The 25,139-nt window shown below is 42.5% G+C and overlaps 1 protein-coding gene and 6 non-coding genes across 7 annotated transcripts in view; 3 read left to right on the forward strand and 4 right to left on the reverse strand.

Moving 5' to 3' along the window:
• Window positions 1–25,139, reverse strand: part of LOC110963314 (ELKS/Rab6-interacting/CAST family member 1-like) — a 183,013-nt gene that overhangs the window by 44,117 nt on the left and 113,757 nt on the right. Inside the window, 1 exon segment of the mRNA XM_051959255.1 lies at window positions 15,493–15,640. Coding sequence (XP_051815215.1) covers window positions 15,493–15,640 — 148 coding nt within the window.
• trnak-cuu (transfer RNA lysine (anticodon CUU)) lies at window positions 400–472 on the reverse strand. Its single transcript has one exon. It is a non-coding gene; the product is annotated as a tRNA-Lys (tRNA).
• On the forward strand, window positions 738–810 carry trnak-cuu (transfer RNA lysine (anticodon CUU)). The gene has a single exon. It is a non-coding gene; the product is annotated as a tRNA-Lys (tRNA).
• trnak-cuu (transfer RNA lysine (anticodon CUU)) lies at window positions 995–1,067 on the reverse strand. The gene has a single exon. It is a non-coding gene; the product is annotated as a tRNA-Lys (tRNA).
• On the forward strand, window positions 5,892–6,002 carry trnal-caa (transfer RNA leucine (anticodon CAA)). The gene is made up of 2 exons: window positions 5,892–5,929; window positions 5,957–6,002. It is a non-coding gene; the product is annotated as a tRNA-Leu (tRNA).
• On the forward strand, window positions 24,216–24,288 carry trnak-cuu (transfer RNA lysine (anticodon CUU)). Its single transcript has one exon. It is a non-coding gene; the product is annotated as a tRNA-Lys (tRNA).
• trnal-caa (transfer RNA leucine (anticodon CAA)) lies at window positions 24,773–24,883 on the reverse strand. Its single transcript has 2 exons — window positions 24,846–24,883; window positions 24,773–24,818 (listed from the first exon to the last, which is right to left on the reverse strand). It is a non-coding gene; the product is annotated as a tRNA-Leu (tRNA).

Consider the following 25,139-nt stretch of genomic DNA (forward strand, 5'->3'; position numbering starts at 1 on the left):
GGGATATGAATCAAGTCATTCCCGCCAGTGCAGCCTCTTTAGTTGCTGTAAAGCAGGACCGCTTCTTGTTTGCACTCTAACTATGAGGAGATGCAGACTGGTAGTTGGGATTTTGGGTCTGACTCTGGTCCCTATGTCGCCCCACAAAAATTTAAAAGCTAAAGATCTCACAAGACAAAACACAAAGGGGCATAAATGGTAAAAAAAAAACAAAAAACAATCAAACGCAGTTTACGCTCTGGGTACAGGAAGCAACTCAACAACCACAGATGTCTTTGGATTGTGTTAAAGGTCATGTTACTTGACAGCCCTGAGTCAGAATGCTGTTGTCCAGCAGATTTCCTGGAAGGTGACATGGTGGGAGATTATGTGGCCAAAGGGCAAAGTCTAAAACATTCATACCCAACGTGGGGCTCAAACCCACAACCACAAGAATAAGAGTCTCATGCTCTACCAACTGAGCTAGCCAGGACCACACTGCAACTGTCTTTCAGCCAGGAAAAAAAACTGCTGCAGTCCCAGTGGTATGATGGAGAAATAGGTGGAGATGCCTTGCTGCCTTGATAACTTTACAGAACCACAGATAAATGTCTACAAGTATTTTAAACCACTGTGTAATGCTATGACATTTGTCAAGCCTTTAAATGCTTAATCAGTTACTACCCAACTCCCTTTAATTATATTAATTGTTCGTTGCTATAAGAATTTTTTAAAGACATTTTGTGCATACTTGAGCAGCCCAGCTAGCTCAGTCGGTAGAGCATGAGACTCTTAAACTCAGGGTCGTGGGTTCGAGCCCCACGTTGGGCGTAGCTGTTTTGAATACTGTTGAGTAAGGTCTTCAGATATTTAAACACACAATTAATGTGTCTGCAATAATGTTGAATTCTAAGTTGAATCCTGGCAACAGCACAGCAAAAACAGTTTGAGTGAAAGTCTCCTCTAACTTGTAGCATAGTATGCAATTCCAGTTGCCACAGCTGTCAGTTTTGCACGCCCAACGTGGGGCTCGAACCCACAACCCTGAGATTAAGAGTCTCATGCTCTACCGACTGAGCTAGTCGGGCCCACACTTCAATTACATTTCATCCATCCATTTTCTTACGCCTATCCGGGGCCGGGTCACGGAGGCAGCAGGTGAACCAGGTCGTTCCAGACGTCCCTCCCCCCAGCAACGCTTTCCAGCTCTTCCTGGGGGATCCCGAGGCGTTCTCAGGCCAGATGAGATACATAATCCCTCCAGCAAGTTCTGGGTCTACCCCGGGGTCTCCTCCCAGATGGACGTGCTCGGAAAACCTCCAAAGGAAGTCTCCCTGGAGGCATCCGAATCAGATGGCCAAACCACCTCAACTGGCTCCTTTCAATGCGAAGGAGCAGCGGCTCTACTCCGAGCACCCTCCGGATGTCTGAGCTTCTCACCCTATCTCGAAAGGCTGAGCCCAGCCAACCTACGGAGAAAGCTCATTTCAGCCGCTTGTATCCGCGATCTTGTTTTTTCGGTCACTACCCAAAGCTCATGACCATAGGTGAGGGTTGGAACGTAGATGGACTGGTAAATCAAGAGCGTCGCTTTACGGCTCAGCTCCCTCTTCACCACGACGGTTTGGTACAACGCCTGCGTTACTGCTGACGCCGCACCAATCCGCCTGTCCATCTCCCGCCTCGGACTTGGAGGGGCTGATCCGCATCCCTGCCGCTTCACACTCGGCTGCAAACTGCTCCAGTGTGTGCTGGAGGTCACGGTTTGAGGACGCCAACAAAACCACATCATCTGCAAAAAGTAGAGATGTGATCCTGAGCCCCTCAAACAGGACACCCTCCCCACCACGACTGCGCCTTGAGATCCTGTCCATGAAGACCACAAACAGGATTGGAGACAAGGGGCAGCCTTGGCGGAGTCCCACACACACTGGAAACGTGTCTCATTTAGTGTCGAGTATGCGGCCACAGCTCTCACTTTGGTCGCATAGGGACCGAATGGCTCATAGCAACGAGTCCGGTACCCCATACTCCCGTAGTATCCCCCACAGTGCCCCTCGGGGGACACGGTCATAGGCCTTCTCCAGATCCAAAAAACACATGTGGACTGGAAGGTCAAACTCCCATGACCCCCCTCAGCAGCTCCGCAAGGGTAAAGAGGTGGTCCGCTGTTCCATGACCGGGACGGAATCCGCATTGCTCCTCCTGAATCTGAAATTCAACTATCAGTTGGAGCCTCCCTTTCAGCACCCTAGAGTAAACCCTAGAGAAGTGTGATACCCCAGTAGTTGGAACACACTCTCCGGTCCCCCTTTTTGAAAATAGGGACCACCCCCCCGATCTGCCACTCCACAGGTACTGTACCCGATGCCCACGTGACATTGTATAGACATGTCAACCAAGACAGTCCAACAATGTCCAGAGCCTTCAGCAACTCAGGGCGAATGTTGTCCACACCTGGCGCCTTACCACCGAGGAGCTTCTTAACTACCTCGGCAACCTCTGCCATGGATATGGACGAAGATCCCCCCGAGTCTTCAGGCTCTGCCTCCTCCATAAAGGACGTCTTTACTGGGTTCAGGAGTTCCTCGAAGTGCTCTTTCCACCGCTCGAAGATATCCCCAGTACGAGTCAACAGTTCTCCACCCCGACTGTACACAGCCTGAGCAAAGCCCTGCCTCCTCTTCCTGAGGCGTCGAACGGTTTGCCAGAACTTCCCCGAGACCGACCGAAAGTCCTTCTCCATGGCCTCCCTGAACTTCCCCCACACCCAAGTTTTAGCTTCCACAACTGCCACAGCTGCCGCCCTTTTGGCCAGCCGGTACCTGTCAGCTGCTTTGGGAGACCCCCGAGCCAACCAGGCCTGAAAAGCCTCCTTTTTTAGCCTGATGGCCTCCCTCATCGCTGGTGTCCACCAGCGGGTCTTTGGACTGCCGCCGCGACAGGCACCAGTGACCTTCAGACCACAGCTCCTAGCAGCTGCTTCTGCAATGGAGGCTTTGAACAAAGACCACTCAGAATCCATGTCCTCAACCTTCCCCAGGATGCAGGAGAAACTCTTCCAGAGGTGAGAGTTGAAAACCCTATGGACAGGGTCCTCCGCCAGACGTTCCCAATTTACCCGCACTACACGTTTGGGTTCACCAGGTCTGTCCGGCAGTCTTCCCCGCCATCGGATCCAACTCCCCACCAGTTGGTGATCAGTTCACAGCTCTGCACCTCTCTTAACCCGAGTGTCCAAAACATACAGCCGCAGGTCTGACGATACGACAATAAAGTCGATCATCGACCTTTGGCCTCAGGTGCTCTGGTACCAGGCACACTTATCAGCAACCTTATGCTTGAACATGGTGTTTGTTAAGGACAATCTATGACTAGCACAGAAGTCCAATAACAAAACACCACTCGGGTTCATATTGGGCAGGCCGTTCTTCCCAATCACCCCCCTCCAGGTTTCTCCATCGTTGGCCACGTTAGCGTTGAAGTCTCCCACGAGAACTATGGAATCCCCAGGCGGTACCCCTTCCAGGACACCACCCAGAGACTCCAAGAAGGCCAAATACTCTGAACTGCTGTTCGGCGCATAACCACAGACAACACTCAGAGTTTTCCCCTCTGCAACACGAAGTCGCAGAGAGGCGACCCTCTCGTTCTCTGGGGAGAACTCCAACAAAGCGACGCTCAGCCGGGGGCTTGTATGTATCCCCACATCCGTCCGGCGCCTCTCCCTTTGGGCAACTCCGGTGTAGGAGAGTCCAACCCCTCTCCAGGATTCTGGTTCCAGAACCCTTGCTGTGCGTGGAGATGAGCCCAACCATATCTAGCCGGTATCGCTCCACCTCCCGCACCAGCTCAGGTTCCTTCCCCACCACTGAGGTGACGTTCCACGTCCCCAGAGCTAGTCTACGCCACCAGAGGGCGGCACGCCCAGGCGCCCGCCCCTGCCTACTGCCCGGTGAGCATAGCACCCGACCCCGACTTCCTGCCCTGCAAGTGGTGGGCCTACTGGGCGGTGGCCCCGTGTTTCTTCTTCGGGCTGTGCCCGACCGAGCCCCACGGGACCCCAAGGCTCGGCCACCAGACTCTCTCTTGCGAGCTCCCCCCCACCCCCCCAGGCCTGGCTCCAGGGGAAGGCCCCGGTATCCCTAACCCGGGCGAGGTAGCGGCTTCACCTCTTTGTGCTTTCATCAGAGTTTTCTAAATCGCTCTTAGTCTGGTCTCTCCCCCAGGACCAATTTGCCTTGGGAGACCCTACCAGGGGCTTATGCTCCAGACAACATAGCTCCCAGGATCACCAAGACACTTAAACTCCTCCACCGCGATTAGGTGGCGATTCGATGGGGGGTATGACATTTGTCAAGGCTTCAAATGCTTAATCAGTTCCTACCCAACTCCTTTTAATTGTATTAACTGTTTGTTGCTATAAGAATTTTTTAAAGACATTTTGTGCGTGCTTGAGCAGCCCAGCTCGACTCGCTCAGTCGGTAGAGCATGAGACTCTTAAGTTCAGGGTCGTGGGTTCGAACCCCATGTTGGGCGTAGCTGTTGTGACAAAGCAATTCTCACAAAACTTCACTTGGAATACTGGTCCCCACAATATCCATTTACATGGTTTGGCTGTAAACACTGGTCTTACAGAAATTGGTGGGGTGTGGCCTCCTTAATTGCTCTCTAAATTCTTTCCCTCCACTTTTCCAAGAGTGTCACTTCCACTGTCACTATCATGGTCAGGGAGGAAACACAAGCAATCACATGCTGCTGAGAGACAAATGCTCAGGATGGTCAAAACTCAACCAAGAATCATCAAAAAGGACCAATTTGTCAGGATGGCTGAGTGGTCTAAGGTGCCAGGCTCAAGGATGGACTCCTTCCTAAGCAAAGGGACTTCTGGTCTACAAATGGAGGTGTGGGTTCACAACCCACGCCTGACAACTGTTTTCAGACTTCATACTATTTGTTTGGTAAAATTCCTGGAGTGATCAGTGAGATGACACTGCAGCATTGTCTGTGTCTGGTCAGCCCACATGGGTAATGGTCCATTAATGACCCAGGTCTCTCATGCCTCAAGGTGTGAATAGTTGTGAAACCAGGTGGTCCACTGGAAAGAATAATGGTGGTTTGTTGGACTGTAGCTCCCTCAACTGCTCACTTAATTTTCCCCAATGTTCAGATGGGTTAATGATAATGATGTTTAGAACACAACGTATAAAACAGACTTCAATGCACAGTGGCTTACCTATCTGTTAATGCAACTATAGTAGGACATACTTGTTTTAATGATGATTTTGAAAGCAGTATACGTGCACATGGGTCTATTTATGTTAAGACAGGGGCACGTCAGATGGAAATTAAAGCACCTCCAAAGTCCTGCAGCGACTACTTAATTACATAATTATACAATCACCCTGCACAGTGTTCCTTTAGAGTAAACATTTGTTTTAAGCACTCCTTGCTTTCCTGGCACATGTGGACAGTCTGCATAGTCACAGCATTTAGGCCACATTGCAGATTTTGGTGGATGACAAAATTCAGGTCACGTGTATCCTTGTGAATGTGGAAAGCATTAAATGACCTTTTAACATCGTGCAGAGCACCTTAGATCACTTGGTCATTGTGACTCACTGCATCAGATTTCTACCCTTCAATTCTGCAGTGTTCTACAGTGATTTTATCACAGCGGATGCAGTTGGTAGAATATCAACAACATCAATAAGGGGCTAAAGTTCACAGACTATAGGGACAACACATTGTTCAGGTGAATTCAAAACACTGTCTACTGAAGACATGTTCTGCAAATCAACAGTCATTTTAATATAAAAAAACTGCAGCTTCTCAATGTCATGTAGTTCTGTAGCTGAGAACTTCAACACAGAGTTTCATCAAAGAACTTGGAATTAACTCCATTGTCACTGGTCAGGATGGCCGAGTGGTCCAAGGCGCCAGACTCAAGATTGAACTCCTTCCTGAGCAAAGGGACTTCTGGTCTCCAAATGGAGGCGTGGGTTCAAATCCCACTCCTGACAAGATTTTTTTTTCCAGTTTTGGAAAGTGAGTTGAGCACACAATTGATGACCTATTTGTTAATACGACTGCACTGATGGCAGACTTTTATCACTAAGAACTGTGAAAGCAGAGAACTGACATGCACATGGGCCTATTAATACTAACAAAAGTACATGCTGAATGGAAAGCATGGACTAATCAAAGAACCTTCAAACTCCAGCAACAAATACTTCCATTTCAACTCTTTCAATGATGAATTATAAAGGTGTGGATTTGAGATGTAAGAGCAGGCAGCCTCTGACTGTAGAGGTGAATCTGTGCTGATAAAAACACTCCTGTGGACACCATAAGACCACCCTGACAATTAGAAGCAGTATCATTTTGTCTGTACAGTGTATTTTCCAGAGGTGATGTTACCAATTTAACCATTGCTGCAGACCTACACAATGGCAACTGTAGTCTGCAGAACACATAACAAGGTGTTTATAGTCCAAAAGGTCATACATTCAATGTGGGGCTCGAACCCACAACCCTGAGCATAAGAGTCTCATGCTCTACCAACTGAGCTAGCCAGGCCTTAATAGGTTCAGAGAGGGTCACATTTCTGTCTCTTCTTCGGTTTCACGGACGTCAACATCACCCCACCCGGATGGTGGTCTGAGAAAAAAGTCATCCAACAGGTGCATGTCCATCTTTAGCTATACATCAAAGAAGCTGATTGGCTTAACTCCTGACAGGACTTGGGTTCCCAACAAAGATGATAACAATCATAGTCTCAAACCCACAATTCTGAGTTAGCAGCCAAGCAACATAAAACTCGAAAATAGTTCATATATAAAACTCACTAGCCCTTTGTCGAAACGCTAATAGCTCCTGATCAAGACAAATTTTTGCCTGGCATCAGAGAAATGTGGGTGGGATTATATTTCACAGTCTAAAAACAGATATGCCCAATGTGGGACTCAAACCTACAACCCTGAGGTAAAGAGTCTCATGCTCTACCAACTGAGCTAGCCAGGCTGCATACAATACAACTTTGGTAACTTTCCATCACCTTACTCTATTACCCTCACTTTACAACATGACTTCTCAGCAGTGTCTTTGTATCTGTCTGTTGAACGATCCATGTACTCTACTTTAAAAGACACATAAAAAATGAAGAACATAACAAATTAGTCTAACTCAGAATTTAGAAAGATACAGACTAAGACATGGGGAAAAAGGAAACAACAAAGGGGGAGCGAGTTAAGAAGAGGATAAGCTGTGTCGAGAGGGCGCCTGATTTCTGATCTCTTTAGCATTTTCTTTCCAAAGCTTCCTACCTCCACACTTTATCTGTCTTTGTCCCATCCTCTCTTTCTCCTCATCTTAGAGCTTTCTGTATCTAAATAATCCCCAGTTCCTCCCCTTCCTCTCTTCCTGTCTTTATCCCTCAGCTCTCTCATGCACAGTAATTTCAATGATTAAGTCTCCCTACCTAAGTACCAAACACTGCTCATTTGTCTCTCCTACTCCCTCTGTCTTTAATGATCTCAGCTTATTTTACATTGACTTTAAGTCTCTTCTATCTTCAACAGGCACAGTATTTTATTTCTTTCTTCACTCTCACTTCTTCTCCCCCTTGACCTTTGAGCTCCTTAACTTACCCTTGTATCTGTGACTAATTCTTTCTCCCCCTCCTCTCTGGAACATGCCTTCATTTTTATATCTTTCTCTCTACACCCCTCTTCTCATTGCTTTATGTCTGATTCACTTTTGCTCTTTTGTTCTTTTCGTTAACTTTGTCCAAGTTTTTGACCATGTTTTTCCTTGATTGGTCCATCTGTTCTTCTTCTTGCCCTTTTCATTTTATACTGATTTCAACAATCTGAAACACACATACAACCATGGTTTGGACATAAATGGGAAAACATCATGGATGCAAATACTCATATTTTAACCTAAAGTCAGATCACATCAACATTTAAAATGCTGAAATTCTGCAGTGCATTTATGCAATGGTGGAGTAAACTTAAGTTTTGGAAAACTTCTGCCTTTTTCACATAATATTCTGCTCTGTTTTTCTGTGTGTAAATTATGCAGACTGAATGTGGAGACGTTGTTGTGCATTTAAGGTGGGAACAGAAGTAATCACAAGCAGAGGATTTGATGTGGGTGCATTTTGGGTTATATTGCATTAGAAAAAGTGAATGTAAAGAACAAAATTTTGGAAAACAAAAACTGATGTGCTCTTTGACTTTTTTGAAAAAGAGTTCTGGGGCATTATGGGAGATGGAAACACCTTTTTCAAATATGCTCTGATGTAGCAAACATTTACACATAAGCTGATAAGCTGTTCCTGTGTCTTTGGTTGTCTTGAATATAATGAAAAATGGCCAATAGCAGCTGAAATGAAAGAAAATGTACAATTTTCCCGATTAAAAAACAATTCCTAAAGGCGTCTATCCATTTTCATGTCGTAGATGTTTAATATTTGTTTTTTTTTCTTCTTCTTTGTAGTTCCTTAGATATCACAAATGTCTTCTTCTATTCTGTTTACTATAACCATGTATAACCTATACCACCACCTCCTGATGACGTCACACAGCCTAGTTTATTCAGTGCCAAACAGTTAATAGAAACAAACTTGATTCAGTTTGAAATCAAACCATCTCCAAAGTACAGTAGCAGCAGAGTACACTTGATTACGATTTTGTTAATGATGAATCTTAAAGGTGGAACTGGTATAACATATCTATCTATACATTCTCTGCTCATATCAGTTATAATAAGCGCCATCTCTTTTCCTAGCACGTGCAAAGTTGGTGATTGGTGTGCAAATTGTTTGCACGGTAACAAATTTTAAAACGAATGTGTGGATGACAAAATTTGGAAAACATGATTTGGCTATAAAAGAGCAGAGTCAAGCAATAGCAGCAGAAATTGTAGCATCTTAGCAGCACTGTAGCATGATCTCTGTGAAGAAGCGACATATGACAAATACCAAGCTGTCTTGAGTGCCAAACTGTTCAAAATGGAGAAAACTGCTAATTTGTTATCTGTGTGCAGCTTTCCAATTTCAATTAACTGTTTTTACTGGAGTGTAAACTGCTCCACAAATACAGACACACAGTTTCAGGCATTTATTTGAGAGAAGTCATTGGTACGAACACAGTACCTGCTTTGAATAAACTATATGACCTTACTGTTATGTTAGCGAACAAGCTGACAAGCCATTCATTGTTAACGAGCAGTTCGTAAGCTCGTTAGCTCAAGAAGCTTTCGGTCTCTTTTCACTCTTTGTTGAATAAAATGACGGACAAAGAATAAAATGCCCGAAAATTTTAAATATTAATTTGAGACAAGAAGGAGGGGGTGATGGAAAGACATGAGGAAAGAAGAGGCAAAGGGGGCGTCCTCATTTTCCTCTCTGGCTGTTCTTTACATTTTCCCTCTTTCTTTAATTGTCAGGAATGCTGACCTCAGCTTACTTGTTTCTGTGCCAGCTCTCTCTTTCTCACTTAATCTAATCATCACACCATTATTTCATTCCTCCTCCCTCATACTTCCCTTCTTCATCCCCCACCTCCGCTGTAACCCCCTGGCAATGGGCTGAATGAGAAACAAATGAACGTGGAGTGAAGTGAGGGAGGAACTGCTGAGTCATGCTTAGGAGTAAATTATTTCATTGTGATAAGGCTTTGGGGAGCATTAGATTAGATTATTGTTTCATCTTCGTCTCTAGTGGCGAAAGTGGAACCTTTTGTAGATATCTGTGCAATTATCAATAACGAAAAGTTGCTGAGTCATGATTGGACGAGAACTATTTCATCAAGATAAGAAACTGGGTTTTCTATTTCTCTATCATGTAAGGAAAATTGTTGATAAGTGGAAAATTATAAATGATAATGAAATGAGTTGGGCACTACAGGGAATTATTTCATTGTAATACGTCTCGGTGGAGTAATAAATTAGATTAGACCCACATTTTTTCACTTGTCAGTAACAAGAGAGGTCTAGATGATTACAAACAAGTAATGATGAACAGTTAAGTGCAGAAAGAGAGACAAAAATAATAAAATTCATACGACCGTGAACTCTGACTCTGAGGAAAAACAGGCAGAAACTGGGTTATTCATGATGTTTTTAGTTCAATAATGAATTAACAGAGATTTCTATATAATTTTGAGGGGTGTCCTGAATTGACTGAAAGTGTTGACTTCACCATCGTCTGCAGATGTTTTAATACTGACACTGAAACATGTTTTGACCCCCTTTTTGATCCCTACTAGTTTAGTGTCCTGTATTTTCTGAGTTTCTTGCATATTTTCACTACAATGTAGGTCTGTTGTAAGTTGGAGAAAGGCGCTAAAGGCACTCAAAAGCACTAATATGAAGAGCCAAAGTCTTAAAAATGCCCATTTCAGAGCCACACAGGTGTGGAGCGAGGTCATAACCACACACATGCATCCCTAACCTGTAAATGTTAAACACATGTGTGTCTTTGCAGGGACAGATGGTGCTATAATCCTCACCTTCCCCCTCTTCTTTCTCTCGTTCCATTTCATAAAATATTACAATCACTCTTTCTTCCCTTTGCTTTCACACGCTCCCTCCCCTTCTCTCTCTTTAGTCTCCATCTCTCCATAATACTGTTGAAGAAAATAAAACTTGGAGTGAAGAGGAAGGAGACTGTGAGAATGACAGAGGAAGAAGAGAGTGAAGAGAGCTGAGGTCACTCTGATCTACAGTCTCCTACAGCTGAGGGTTAAAGGCCAACGTGCAGGAAACGCTTTCTGGGACACAGATATTCTTTAACACGCACAGGTGTGTTTTTATGTGTGTTGTATAAGCACTGCAAATAAAAAACCTTTTCTCACTTGCATTCTGACTAAATGCATTTATCTTTGTCAGGCCATCAGTGCATAGACAAATATTAACACACTGAAACATTTTTGTTTTTCTATAAAGTCTGATGCAAGATTTGACAAATTTGTTTAGATGTTTCAAAATGCAACCAATACTAAAGTCAGTTCTGACTGAAAAAGTAATTACACAGGGCTAAATGGTGTTTATCTACAAACAGCCTGACAGTACTTGCACTTTGTCGAATTAACCCATTGGTAGGGTAAAAGGCATTTTAACCTTAAAAAAATGACCCCATTTATTAGAGCCATAAATCAACTGTTGGATTTTCAACTTCTGATGGTCCCTGAACTATATATATAGTGTGATGTGCTATAAAAAACTGTAATCATATCTAAGCTAAAATTTCATCAAAATAATTTTATTTTGCGCATCTCATTTGAAATCTGGCCTAAAATAAAACCTTTTGCTCTGACCAGATTGTGTAAATAAACTAAAAACTCAGCAGTCACGAATGACAAAAATTCAGGCACTTCTCGGCTGAACTGCAGGTGGTGTTTAGACGGCACACATATTAGACAAGAATGGAAACAAATCTAAAATGGAAGCAGTAAAATATCTCAAGTATATGGAGTCACCAACTGTGGGCATGTCATCGTACATGTTATCTAGATTTTTTAAATGTTTTTAGTTTTTTGTAAATGAAATAATCAAAGTAATTCAACTTTCATATTCTCTCTTTTATGATTCATGCCATTATAATTTTGTCATATTGCATGAAATACATTTCCAAGGCCTCTCAACTTCCTGCCATGGTTGTGCTGTTTCCATGGAGATGAAGGCTTTTTTGTCAAAATGAGTCCACAGTAAGTAAAAATGTGTCAGGAGCAATTAAAAACACACAGAAACTGTTTGGGATTCAGAGGGGAAAATGTAGATTTCTCTTTCCACTGCACTTGCAATAAGCAACACGTTTATCTGAATCAGTTCTTAGGCTGATTTACACAATTTAGTGTGATCCTCTGAATTCAATCTGCTCTGTAGCTTGGTGCGATAGCTGTGGGGCACAGGTTACCGCAGCAACTGAACCCAAATTCAGACCAGACGCGAGGAAGCATTTAAGCGCTCCATCAAAAAACACCGACTCTGACCTCTGAATCAACCGATGAGTGGTGGTCCGCCATAAAACACTTCAGAGAAACTTCAAAAAACTCTGGTGTGGACCGTTTGTAACACAGAAATATGTGAAACCACATTAAAGACACTGCAAACATGAGGGAGTGAGTTTACTGCTTACTAAATCATGTACTTCATTACTGATTTACACTCACTAGTAATTTCACACTGCAACTTTCTCTGTCCATCTGTCTGGTAGATTATCAGCGACACTTTGAAGAACTTACTACACAAGTATCAGCTTCCTTAATGGTAACGCTGCAAACACACACTCAGGAATACGTAGGAAGTCTCGGCTGTGATCCATCACTGAGGGACTGAAAATTATGACACTACAGAGAGAACGGGAGAAAGAGACCACGAGTGCTGCGAAAACTGCACACAGCCTTCGCATGCACACACACATTCACTGGAAGCAGCAGACAGTAGAGTCTCTGTGTTGTCAGTAACCACCTTCGAGACCCCGAGGTGTCATAAATGACTTCAAATAGAACGGAGAGGGAGACGAGAAAGGAAGAGAGAGAAGAGTGATGCTTGTTACAATGACTTCATTTGACACAGCTACTCTCTTCGCTCTTAAACACCAATTCAAACACACTTCAGGCGCGCAGATTTTTCTTTCTCTTGCGTGTACAACCCTATCTCACTGAATCCTTTTGAGCTTCTTCCATCCATTAAGTGGATTCTTGGCAATATTCAATAAATGGAAATATTGTTGCCACAAAAGCCTTGCTGCATTGTGTCTATTCAAGTGGTTTGAAGGATGAAAATTATATTATTACCTCTAAAAAGCAGTTTAGTTAAAATCAAGAGGAAAAACTGAATATAAAGCTGTGCAGTCTCTCCTTGGTCGTGATTTACTGTGTGTCATAACTGTGTCAATGTGTTTGGCATGCAATGTGTGCGTGAGAGTGTTGATCACACATGTGCAGACATAAAAATACATGCAGCCGTGTGAGTTAGGGGCTTAACAGATTGTTCCATAAGCTGAAGTCTGCTAAAAGTTGGTAAGAGCATAAACTACCGTAAAATGCATACGTGAAAAATGAAAAGATTCGAGTAAATGATATGTCTGTAGGGCTCTTTTGCTCTGGAGAATTGGCAACTAATCAAGTATCCACTTAGTCAAATATTAGAGCGATTGTTTGAGATGGGGAAGGATAAACGGCTTAGAGAGTGTCAAAGAAAACAAAGACGAGAAAGGTGAAGAAAAACTGGAATCGATACAAAAATGTGGAAGCAAAGAGGGGAAGAAAGGGTTGCCCTGTAGACTAATTTCCCTTTTATTAAGCAAGTTAGTAACAGCAATACCACATTTGAACAGATGAAGAAGAAATCCACCGAAATCCCAGTAGGCTCATCCACTAAGGGGTTGGTTATTTCACTGGACCCACGAGAACCTTAACTGTGTGTGTGTCTCTGAGTGTGTGTGTGTGTGAATAGACCTCTGTGTGGAACCGCAGAGGCATTTGGTCATGTTTATATCCTTGTTTTTGGCCTGGATCAGTGTGTACATATCGGTGTGTGTGTGTGTGTGTGTGTGTGTGTGTGTGTGTGTGTGTGTGTGTGTGTGTGTGTGTGTGTGTGTGTGTGTGTGTGTGCGTGCGTGCGTGCATGCGTGTGCATTAGTGTGCTAGGATTCGTCTATACATACCATGGAAGTGACGCGTATGGTTTTGTGTGTGTTTGTGTGCGGGCAGAACATTTACATAAATACAAATTCATAAAAAAAGTGTTGTCAGTTGAGATTTGTTGGAGATCAGGACTGTGTGTGTGTGTTTGTGTGTGTATATGTGTGTGGTGAGTGTAGGAGTGGTAGGTTAATCCTAAATTTACCCTCCGTGGTTGGAGGGCTGTGGTCACATCTGGACTCGGTTTCTCTCTGCTCCTCTTGTTTTCTCTGCTCCGCTCATCACTGCCACCTCACCTGCGCTCCCATGTTTTTATTTACTCCTTTCCAATTTTGGTTCCTGCATTCCTCACTTCACTTCTATCTTCATTTTTTCTGTGCACATCACTTCACCACCTCCGCTGTCGATTGCCATCTCTGCTCCTGTTCGCTTATTTTCCTCCCTTTTCAGCAAATTACTGAAAGTCTCACATTTTCCCTGAATGTACACTGCCCGTCCAAAAAAAAGTCACACACTGATATTTTGTTGGACTGCCATTAGCTTTGAGTATGGCACACATTTACTGTGGCATCGTTTCGATAAGCTTCTGCAGTGTCACGGCATGTATTTCTGTCCACAGTTGGATTCATTTTCTACAAAGATCTTATATTGATGATGGAAGAGTTGGACCACTGCACAAAGTCTTCTCCAACACATCCCAAAGATTCTCAGTGGGGCTGAGGTCTGGACTCTGTAGAGGTCAATCCATGTGTGAAAATAACGTCGCATGCTCCCTGAACCACTCCCTTCGCATTGTGTGTGTTGAAATGCTCTTACTTTCACTATTAACCATAGCAGTGAGTTCTACTGTTGATTTCCTACAATCATCCAAGATAATGCGTTGGACAGTTCTTAACTTGATTTTAGTAGTTTCATAAATCTCCTTAGTTGTTGTCTTTGCTTGAAGCAGGCCAATAATTTGACCCTTCTGAAACAGATTAACATCCTTTCTATGACCACAGGATATGTCTAATGATGTGGTTGTTTAAGAATTGAGAAGCTCCTCACTGCATCAGCTATCGTTAAATAAGTTGTTGCAGCTGAAACATATTCATCACTGCAGTAATTATCCAATGAAGGCTCTTACCTATTTGCTTAGTTAAATCCAGGTAGTGACTTTTTTTGTGGACAGGCAGTGTATCTTTCAAATTTTCTGCTCAGAACACTGCAGAGATAGTTTGCTTCACCATGATTGTACAACTTCTGGTTTTAGTATATTTAGTACTGTTCTAAATCGGCTTTGAGTCTCTATAGCTTTACGTACAGCTAAGCTTCAGGAAGAAGATTCTCTCTGCATCTGTGATTGACAGAGCGGAGCAACACAGGTGACTGCACAGTAGCTGACACAAATGTGAATGAGTATGAGAGATCAGGGCTGTCTATCTTACTTTCTGAGTGATCATTTTCTGATGAAATATCACTCGCTTGTCAGATAATGTTGTGGTTGTAGTCTCTGAAGTGCTACATCAGTTCTGTTGTCTGACAACAGAAACAGAAAATTATGTAGATAAGAACAGCTTTATTGGGAATTCAGCTGTATTAAAGTGCAGTACATGTGAGCACAGAGAGCAGGAGAGAAGCAAACGGATACAAACAGAAATGCTGACTGAGTTTAGGTTTTACTGACACACAACAGTCCTCAGTCCTTGTTTAAAAAATGTCTTACTGTCCTTTTAGCTTTAACTTTACACCTTAAAGTTTATAACAGGCACAAAACACACACAAAATGGATTTTCACCATATTGGACCTTAAAATAATTGATGAGAAACCTGTCCTGGTGCTCCCTTGGATGTTAATGTTTTAGTCTTGGCGTGTTACCTGCTGTTTGAGCTGCTGAACCAGACTATCCTTCTCCCTTTTCAGAGCTGCCACCTCTTCCTGGGTTTTCTTCTTCTTGGACGAGGAGAGCTCTAGTAGGGCGATGTTGGCGTCTTTCTCACTTATGGCTGCCAGCAGTGCTTCTTGCCTGCACAGAAAACAACCACAAATGTCAAAATAAGTCGCTTTGCTTAGCAATACTTTCATTATTTTTAACTTAATTAATTTGATCGAAATTAAGTCACACCAAAAGACGCCAAAAACCACAGTTGCATTTTGCATTTTTTAATGCAATATAATCTTGGCAAGCTAATTGTTTTAACTGTATTTCCCCAAAATTTAAGGATTTCACTCATACTGCTTTGAGAGTTGCGGCTCTCAAACTATGAAACTGTGAAACCACTCACTGGTAGAAATGGACCTTCAGATGGAGGTGACTAGAATGATCCTTGTGGTGCTCACACTCGTCAAGAATGACATTTAAATAACTCAATATGAACATTTCTTTCCTAAATTTGAAAATATCCATGGATTATCAAGAGTAAGTGGGACTCACGATGCTCTTGTAAATGTCATATTACAACTTTAGGCAAATCACAGACATAATTCTAGTCCTTTTCCTTGCTTTTGGGTGGATACAAACCTTATGGTAATGGATTGTCTTAAAATCTAACCAAATAAAATCATAACTCTGTGTATGGCTAAATACCAATTTGGAAGAGCCAACCCTTTAATTCCCTGATCTGTCAACAACCAGAGGGAACACCTCTTAATCGGTGCACCACATTCTGATTTAAGGGGATAAAATTGGTGCCGTTTTACATAAAACCATGGGGCTCCCTTATGGTGAGAATGCTACACAGCATGTAATCAAGATGTTCCCGGTATGATTATGGTGCTGACTTTTAACACATTTCTCTCCATTTGTTTCTTATCTCTCTACTACCAAAGAAGTTTTAAAAAAAGTGTAAAAAAGACCTCAGATTTGTAAAAGGGCGAGTGCTTTACATTTTCTGCAGCAATGATTACACAATGACAAGATACATGACAGCTATGAAAACCTTTGCCAATGCAAATGCATATTCCCTTCAGCAACAAGGGTAGGAGCCAGCAGGGAGTCAAACTGTTGCTCATGGATACAGCTGAATTTATATTGTCAAATTGGTGACTTAAAGCTGCTGATCTGATGTTAAATAAACAAGTTATGAGCAAATTGTGTTCATATCGTCTTTATGTCAGTACACAAATGTAGACGTGCTTCACACTTGCTGTTTCTATCCTACTTTCTAGCTTCTGTCTCCAGACATCTTGTTTCTGTCTATGTTCCCCTGCCTGGATAGTCAGGCTGATAGATAGATTGCATTCCATGTGACTGAGAGGCAACAAGCCACATCCCATTCATCCCATCAGCCACAGATTGAGCTGAGATGCTTCCAAGGACACCCAAGGTTGGGAATTCTCAGAATGACCTCTATTTTCAGTGGAAATTGAAATCACTGCAGTTTTTCACAAACTCGCAAGGCTCAATGATTAGCCACAAACAAACACACATGCACGTAAACACATACAAAAATGCAAACTTGCAATATAAAAAATAAATATATTTGCACCTTGTCCATCCTTCTGAATCCTGCTTCATATTGTGCAATCTTTCAATAGGGTAAAATATTAATTATGACTTTCATAAAGACAAAACTTCAGTTTCTAGGTCAAAATGTTAAAGTAAACTAAAAAGAGATATCTAGAAAGATCTTGGAAGGTTTTCTAAACACAACATCCCAGTGCATTTCAGATCAAGCAACATTCTGAGATGAAACATGATTCACTCTAAAGATAAAACCTCCACACACAAGCTGAATATTGTTTATGCAGCCCAGTGCAGTTAGGAGTGCACAGACCTATACATAGGTAGACTAAACAAATGCATGGCTTAACACAGGAAATCCAGCTCCTCAGAGCCTCAGCATTTCACCTGCACCTAAAGGATAAGTTACACTCCTTCAAGGACAGCAACATTCTGGGCAGAGAAAATAGACAGTTTGAGAAAGGACTGAAGCAAGCCATCTATGTTAAACTGGATCAGCCATCTCTAAACAGAGAGGAGGCCTCGGACAACACTTATCAGGTGCTTTTAATAAGGTTTTGAGATGCTTCGCCAGAAAGTTTCACCGCTATCAACACTTTGAATCATCCCTGATTAGGCAGTTTCACAACCATTAACACCTTCAGTCGTGAGAGTCTTGAGCCATTAATGGGCCATTAGCCATAAGGTTTAGGAGTGATACTTTGGGATGTCCTGACCCTGATCCAAGGATCATAACTCGGGCTGACCATTTTTAATTGATTGGTATCAGTAGGAAGCTAAGTCCAATTCTTTGTTTGCATGCAGTGTCACACAAGCACACAAAACAAGCTACAAATACCGGCTTATTCATATGCCATAGGGATATAAGACTGCTGTTGTAATTTTTCCTAGGTTGATGTAACATTTGCGCATTGATCACTGGTCATTAAGACTCAGATAGGACTTGCTAAGACTGTCATGATGCGCCTTCACTAGTTAAACTCCACAATGGTCTTTGCTTGCCAGCATGGAAGTGCCTATCTACAGTATAAATAGCAAGAGACACCATCCAGTGTTGAAACCAGGTACTATAGCTAATTTGCTATATCTGTAGTGTGTATTATCAAGGAAATGGTGTTGGCAGATACTAAATACAAAATGATTCAGATTGAATGACTAGTCATCAAAGCATAAATGGGACATCCATAGTGACAACAAACCTCTCTGTCAGTCAGTCACAACTGAAGAAGCCTCTTGGATTAAGAGGTAAAATGTCTTCAAGAAGGGCTGCACACTTGGTGGTCAGCACTTGCACCGTGCAGCTCAAGATGCCCGGTTCACGTCCAGATCTTACTGGGATCTCTCTGCATGGAGTTTGCATGTTCTCCCTGTACATGCGTGGGTTTTCTCTGGGTGCTCTGGCTTCCTCCCACAGTCCAAAACCAAGCTGAGGTTAATTGATAACTCCAAATTGTTCATAGGTGTGAATACGAGTGTGATTGCTTGTCTCTATATGTAGCCCTGTGCTAGACTGGCAACCTGTCCACAGGGTGTTCCCTGCCTTCACCCTAAGTCAGCTGGGATAGACTCCAGCCCCCTCACGACCCTCATGAAGATTAAGCGGTGTACAGATAATGGATGGAAGGATGGACGTTTTTCAGAACCACAAAGGGAAGTCCAGTTGCCTTCTGCTGAAACTCTAAGGATTACCATGACATAGATGACGAACAAGATACACCAATGAGCTACAATGCTGTGACCATTTGCAGAAACAACAAATGATATATATTGTTTTGAAACAACAGCATCAACGAAAGTTGGCTCTCGTAATCAACGTGTTGGCTGTGGGAGAAATGGGAGAAATTTGGAGATGCTTCAACCCAGTCTTATGGTTTGAAGCATTTTCAAAACGCGAAGCCTTGCAAGGTGTTATTGGTCACAAGTTTTGAGTAGCTACTGACAGTGATCTGAGGATGAACCAACAAAAAGGTATTAAGGGGAGGTGCTGGAATAAGTCTGGAACAAGCAGCTCCAGTTTGTGCCAGATACCACAAGGTACCTTCAGGGGTCTGAAAGAGTCCATCCCTTGATGGGGGAAGGCTTTTCGAAAGCATGTCAAGCATCAAAACATATTTGGCAGGGGTGATCAGGGGTGTCTTAGTTCATTATTATACATACATACACACAGAGACATACAATTATCCAGATGCAGCCAGAATTCCACACTGATGCAGACAGAAGTATGTTTCATTTACATTTTTTACATTCCATTCATCTTCACATTTCTTCTTTACTCAACACACAATTACATTCCTCTCTCTCCCTGACTACACACACACACAGACACACGCATACACAAACACACACAGATACAGCGGTGCAGCGAGGAATGCAGAGATGAGAGCGTCTAAATGAAGACAGATTATATGTTTGGACTGTGTGAAGACTCACAGATTCTTTGGTCAACCTCACTGACCAATCTGTCAGTGTACAAATGTCCCATCATGCATCTGAACTGCAGCAAACCTGTCAGGAGTAGCGCCTGAATGAGCAAAGTGGTCACTGTCAGACGTCTTCAAGATTTATCATTCAAAGACATTTATAAATATAGGTGAAATATTTTGAGATATGAAGATAACTTGATGTGTCACATTTGGTCTTTACATTTGACTAATGACAAATAGTGATATATGTTGATAAATAGCACACAAAAGACAAACTGGACTAAAATACATTCAAATGACTGTTTGGAGAATTGAAGTATTGAAATGAATTTGAATCACCTGAAATTTTCTGATACAAATATGACACCACAGATTGGTCTAATAGCGAAACAACGTATGTATTGACAACTTATCGAATACAGAGTAGAAATATTTTACTAAACCTTTTTTCTACAAAGCAAATTAAGCCAAACTTCTAAAATATATTTGTATTGAATTTAGTCTTAAAGCAGTTATAAGAATCTTTAAAGTATGACATTAACAAAATTGTTATTTGAATTAGCAAACATTTAAACAAAAAATATCAAGAATCTGACCTAGAATTCAATTAAATTTTTGAGGATGTGATAAGCTGTGCATTTCAGGCGGTACACACAAAAACAGGCTAATTTATGCTAGAACCAACCGTCTTTAACAATCAGAAGAAGTGTCACAGATTAGGTAAACACATTTGATAGAGCTCTTTTGTAATTAGCTCCTAGTTATTAGTCGGGATCTGTGTGTTGATTAGTTACATACTTTTTAAACAAACACGAGCACATGGACTTCATTGCTTTCCTCCAGACACTGGAACAGTGTCACCGTCTTTCCGAATTCTTTTTGGATACAAACACAGGTATACACACACACACACACACACACACACACACACACACACACACACACACACACACACACACATTCCGACTCACACATGTAGAGAGGCTAATGGAACATTACTCTTGTTAAAGCTAACAGCGCGTCTAGTTTTATACCATATCTGAGAGTTACCTGCCAGCACAAGCGGCTTATAAACCCCTGGTGATAAAATGATATTTATTCCAGATGCATTCGTCTCATTCTGAGCCTCTCTGTGACTCTGCCTTCATCTCTGTCTGAGAGCGCTCTCTGCTTGGCCCTCTCAGCTTGCAAAGCTAAACACATGCTTATGACAAGTGCAGGTTGTGGCTACTGCTGTTGCTGTGTAATCATTAAAAAAAAAACAGTTTCAAGTGCAGCACTCTTTTGCTAAATCTTTAGAAAACTCTACTGTCAGAGGGCACTTAAAAACATAGTGAGCTCTCAGCACTGCTGGCAATGTGTCCTTATCGCTGAGAATAACAGAGAAAATGGAGCCAGCACAGAGAGGAGGAACGGTTCCCAGTGGATATGCAGCCTTAGATCTGTAACTCGCCTTTCAAGTCTTTCCTTTCAGCAGCAATATGAGGAACAAAGCAGGATAAAGGAAGGTTTGCTAACAGTAACCGAAGAATAATAGCTTGTTAGAGAGGTTAGCGCTCTCAAACTTTCTTATTTTGGCAACATCTTTTGTCGTAAAGGCTGTGATAATTTTGCACAGAACATCCCTGAGACTACTTCTCTGTGTGTGCAGTGGTGTGTTTCTACATATCTGTCTCAGGATTTTGTGTTGATAAAGTTAGATGTCACTCTGTTTTCTGTATCTGCTGCTATGTTGTACTGAAACACATCTTTGTCACTTGGCACAGCTGATGTAGAAGGGTGGAAAATGCAGTATTACCCAGCAAAAAGTTGAGCCTGGATCAACATTTGTCACAGGCAAGTGCACTGCCATCATCAAGGAACATGCTGAACTGGCAAGTCAAAAACACACGGGGCCAGAATTCAGATTATTTCGTAACGTGAATGCAGCAGGTCTACCGTTTACCTCACAACAAGTGAGAAAGGGGATAAAGTGACTGCTGCTGTGATAAGTTTCCAGAGCTGTAAAATCCTTTAAAATCCTGTTGAATGGGGATTATTAACTTCTGCAAAGTGTTTTGACATCTGATAAGCCTGTAAATTCATGCCCGGACTGTATTCCTTCCCCTCAAAACCCTATTACCATACAAGAGCTTTGATATTTGACAGCTCTGCAAAACCCCTTATTACCATTAATGGCAAAAATGTATTTTTCTGCAATATTTTCCCATGGCAACTGGGAAAGGGGAACTGGGTAGGGAAAGTTGATGGTTATGGGAAGGGAAAAGATTGTGGTTACAGTAATAAAAGTGAAAATTAAACCATAATCCCCAATATGAAACTGCAACCGACACCTCGCTAAACAGGGCAAAGTGCCGTTTGTTCATGTTGCCTGGTGCTTCATGAAAATTGTTAGGGAATTGTGCATTACCGGTTTAATTTCCAGGCATACTGGGCCGCTGCTGAAAATGTAAAATCCCTTTCTGTGCACTGACTTTCCCGAGTGTTTAGAAAAAACTGGCAACAGGCTGCGAAACATTTCCTGCAGGCGGTAAAGCCGGTGTGCAGTAAAGCACTCAGGTATTTATGTGACTATTTCACAGGTTATTCACAATTTTACAAGTTTCCATCTACATTTAAGCTCTCATCCCACTTCCAGCTCCTATCTCACCTTTTCTCTATCACCCACTCTGCCTTTCTCATCTCATTCTCTCCACTTTCCCTCCTCGTCCTTCGCCACTCGTTCTATCTCTCCACCTCTCCGTCTGCGCGGAAGATGGGAGGAATTCTTTCCGTCGTTCGGCGGTCGTGTGCCATGATGTCATCGCCGTGGCGACAAGGCAGACAGTAAGCAGATATACACAAACGCACCAGGCAGCTGACCCCAAGCCCAACACACACACACACAGGGGGGGCTCTCTCCTTCCTAAAACCACTTAAGGCCCCTCACTTTATCAGAAACACTAATGCCTGGTTTTAGATCGCTCACATATTTCTTGCACACACACCAAAGTGGCCTCCCGTGTACTGCATTATCTCCTTCATGCACTTTTCTTGCAATCTACTGTGTGTTCATGTGACGGCTGTGTTTATAAGGATGTAGTTATGCGTACTTTGTGCGTGCGCGCATGTTCACGGCTTGTCTGTGAGCATTCAAGGCTTAATTGTGTGGATTCGTGTGTGTCCCGGTGTGTGTGTAAAGTAGATTCAGTCCGGTGTGACACTGGCCAGTCTCAGTCTAAGACAAACACAGAGCTATTTTAGAAATAATCCCCTTTCTCTGCTCTCTGTTTCCGACTGAACAAAACAGCTCTCCATTGTATTCTGTGACACTGTCTGCTCTGGTTACACAGGAGGACGCCAGAGTTTACTCTTTAACCCCTCTAGTACGTGGTGCGTGTCAAGCTCGACCTCATTTCTGTGAAGGGAGGCTTTCCTCCGCATGCAGGGAGCCATAGCCAAGACTCTTTAATGATACCTAGAATTCGAGAAACGTTATTTTTTCTCCAAAACATACTCCGCCCCCATTGACCAATGTTGAGAAATGAGGGAGTTTTGAGGGAATCGAAATCAGCAAATTCACTCAGCTGACGACAGGGGATTTAGAAAAATGTGCTAATTATACACCATAATCACTATAACCGTCAGTGCTGTGTGCTTTGATTTTCTTTAAACAAAAGCAGACTAAATGAGTTTCAAAAACAGAAGAACAAAACAAATCAAGTCTATTCCAGTCCCCACTAACTCAAATGAACCTTTGTAATTGTTGAAATTATGCAGCAGCTAAAGGACATTGAGTTCGCCCTGCGTTGTGCTGTCAGACACAGCACAGCACTTCAGAGCTGCTTCACTGGAAGATGAACGAAATGACAAATTTGTGAGAAATCACCAACAAAATAAATTAGTTGCTTTAATATTAGTGGCAGGCAGTACCTACATTTTCTAAAAACAGCAGCACTGGTTTGACAGAGTGGGAATAATCTACGGATCATTTCATAAAAACTTAATCAGGACCTCTAGCCTGACCCCCACACAATCAGCTGATTTAGGACAATAACTTTGGTATACTTAATGAAGCGATGCTAAAAATTTTTACATTTATATTATGAATATTGTATGAGTTACAAAAGAGGGGCACTGAGGTGGGTAGAAATGTCCTGCTTCTCAGTTTGCTTTATTATTTCTAGCTTTTTTGGGCCATCATAACTTCATATGGATACATGAAATATGTGCTGCAATCAATTTTACATCTATCTCTCTGTGTCTCAAGCTAAAATCTCAGAAATATTCAACATGATTTTTTCTATAACCACTTTGAGTGTCAGTATCACGGTAAAAAATTTTGTTTCAAAACCAAAACTGCTCCAGTTTTATCTCTATGACACAGAGTCATAGAAACAAGCACTGGTATCCTGGATGTGCAGTCTGTTTTCTAATCATTCACTGGAGAAATCTTTACAAAGTGCTTTGTGGGTAGACTTTCATATCAAGATGTGAGACAGGTGGTTGGTCAAAACAAGTTATAGCATATGAAAGATCATATTTTTATCTACATTTTGAAGGCAGGTTCTTCTTCTCGCCTTTCTTCCTTGAGTGTCAAAATCATTTTCGACAATAGGCACATTTTACCGCTTCAACCAGTCAACTGTCTTGACATACAGGTCCACGTGGGATGATGTTGACGTCCGTGAAACTGAAGAAGAGACAGAAATGTGACCCTCTGCAAACCGATTAAGGCCCGGCTAGCTCAGTTGGTAGAGCATGAGACTCTTAATCTCAGGGTCGTGGGTTCGAGCCCCACGTTGGGCGCGTGAGCTTTTAGACTATAAACACCTTGTGATGTGTTCTGCAGACTACAGTTGCTATTGTGTAGGTCTGCAGCAATGGTTAGATTCACAAAATCACTAATGGTAAATACACTGTACAGACAAAATGATACTGCTTCTAATGGTCAAGTGGTCTTATGGTGTCCACAGGAGTGTTTTTATCAGCACAGATTCACCTCTACAGTCAGAGGCTGCCTGCTCTTACATCTCAAATCCACACCTTTATAATTCATCATTGAAAGAGTTGAAATGGAAGTATTTGTTGCTGGAGTTTGAAGGTTCTTTGATTAGTCCATGCTTTCCATTCAGCATGTACTTTTGTTAGTATTAATAGGCCCATGTGCATGTCAGTTCTCTGCTTTCACAGTTCTTAGTGATAAAAGTCTGCCATCAGTGCAGTCGTATTAACAAATAGGTCATCAATTGTGTGCTCAACTCACTTTCCAAAACTGGAAAAAAAAAAATCTTGTCAGGAGTGGGATTTGAACCCACGCCTCCATTTGGAGACCAGAAGTCCCTTTGCTCAGGAAGGAGTTCAATCTTGAGTCTGGCGCCTTGGACCACTCGGCCATCCTGACCAGTGACAATGGAGTTAATTCCAAGTTCTTTGATGAAACTCTGTGTTGAAGTTCTCAGCTACAGAACAACATGACATTGAGAAGCTGCACAGTTTTTTTTAAATTAAAATGACTGCTGATTTGCAGAACATGTCTTCAGTAGACAGTGTTTTGAATTCACCTGAACAATGTGTTGTCCCTATAGTCTGTGAACTTTAGCCCCTTATTGATGTTGTTGAGATTCTACCAACTGCATCCGCTGTGATAAAATCACTGT

The sequence above is a fragment of the Acanthochromis polyacanthus genome, chromosome 1, assembly GCF_021347895.1.
Source record: "Acanthochromis polyacanthus isolate Apoly-LR-REF ecotype Palm Island chromosome 1, KAUST_Apoly_ChrSc, whole genome shotgun sequence".
Classification (NCBI taxonomy): Eukaryota; Metazoa; Chordata; class Actinopteri; family Pomacentridae; genus Acanthochromis; species Acanthochromis polyacanthus.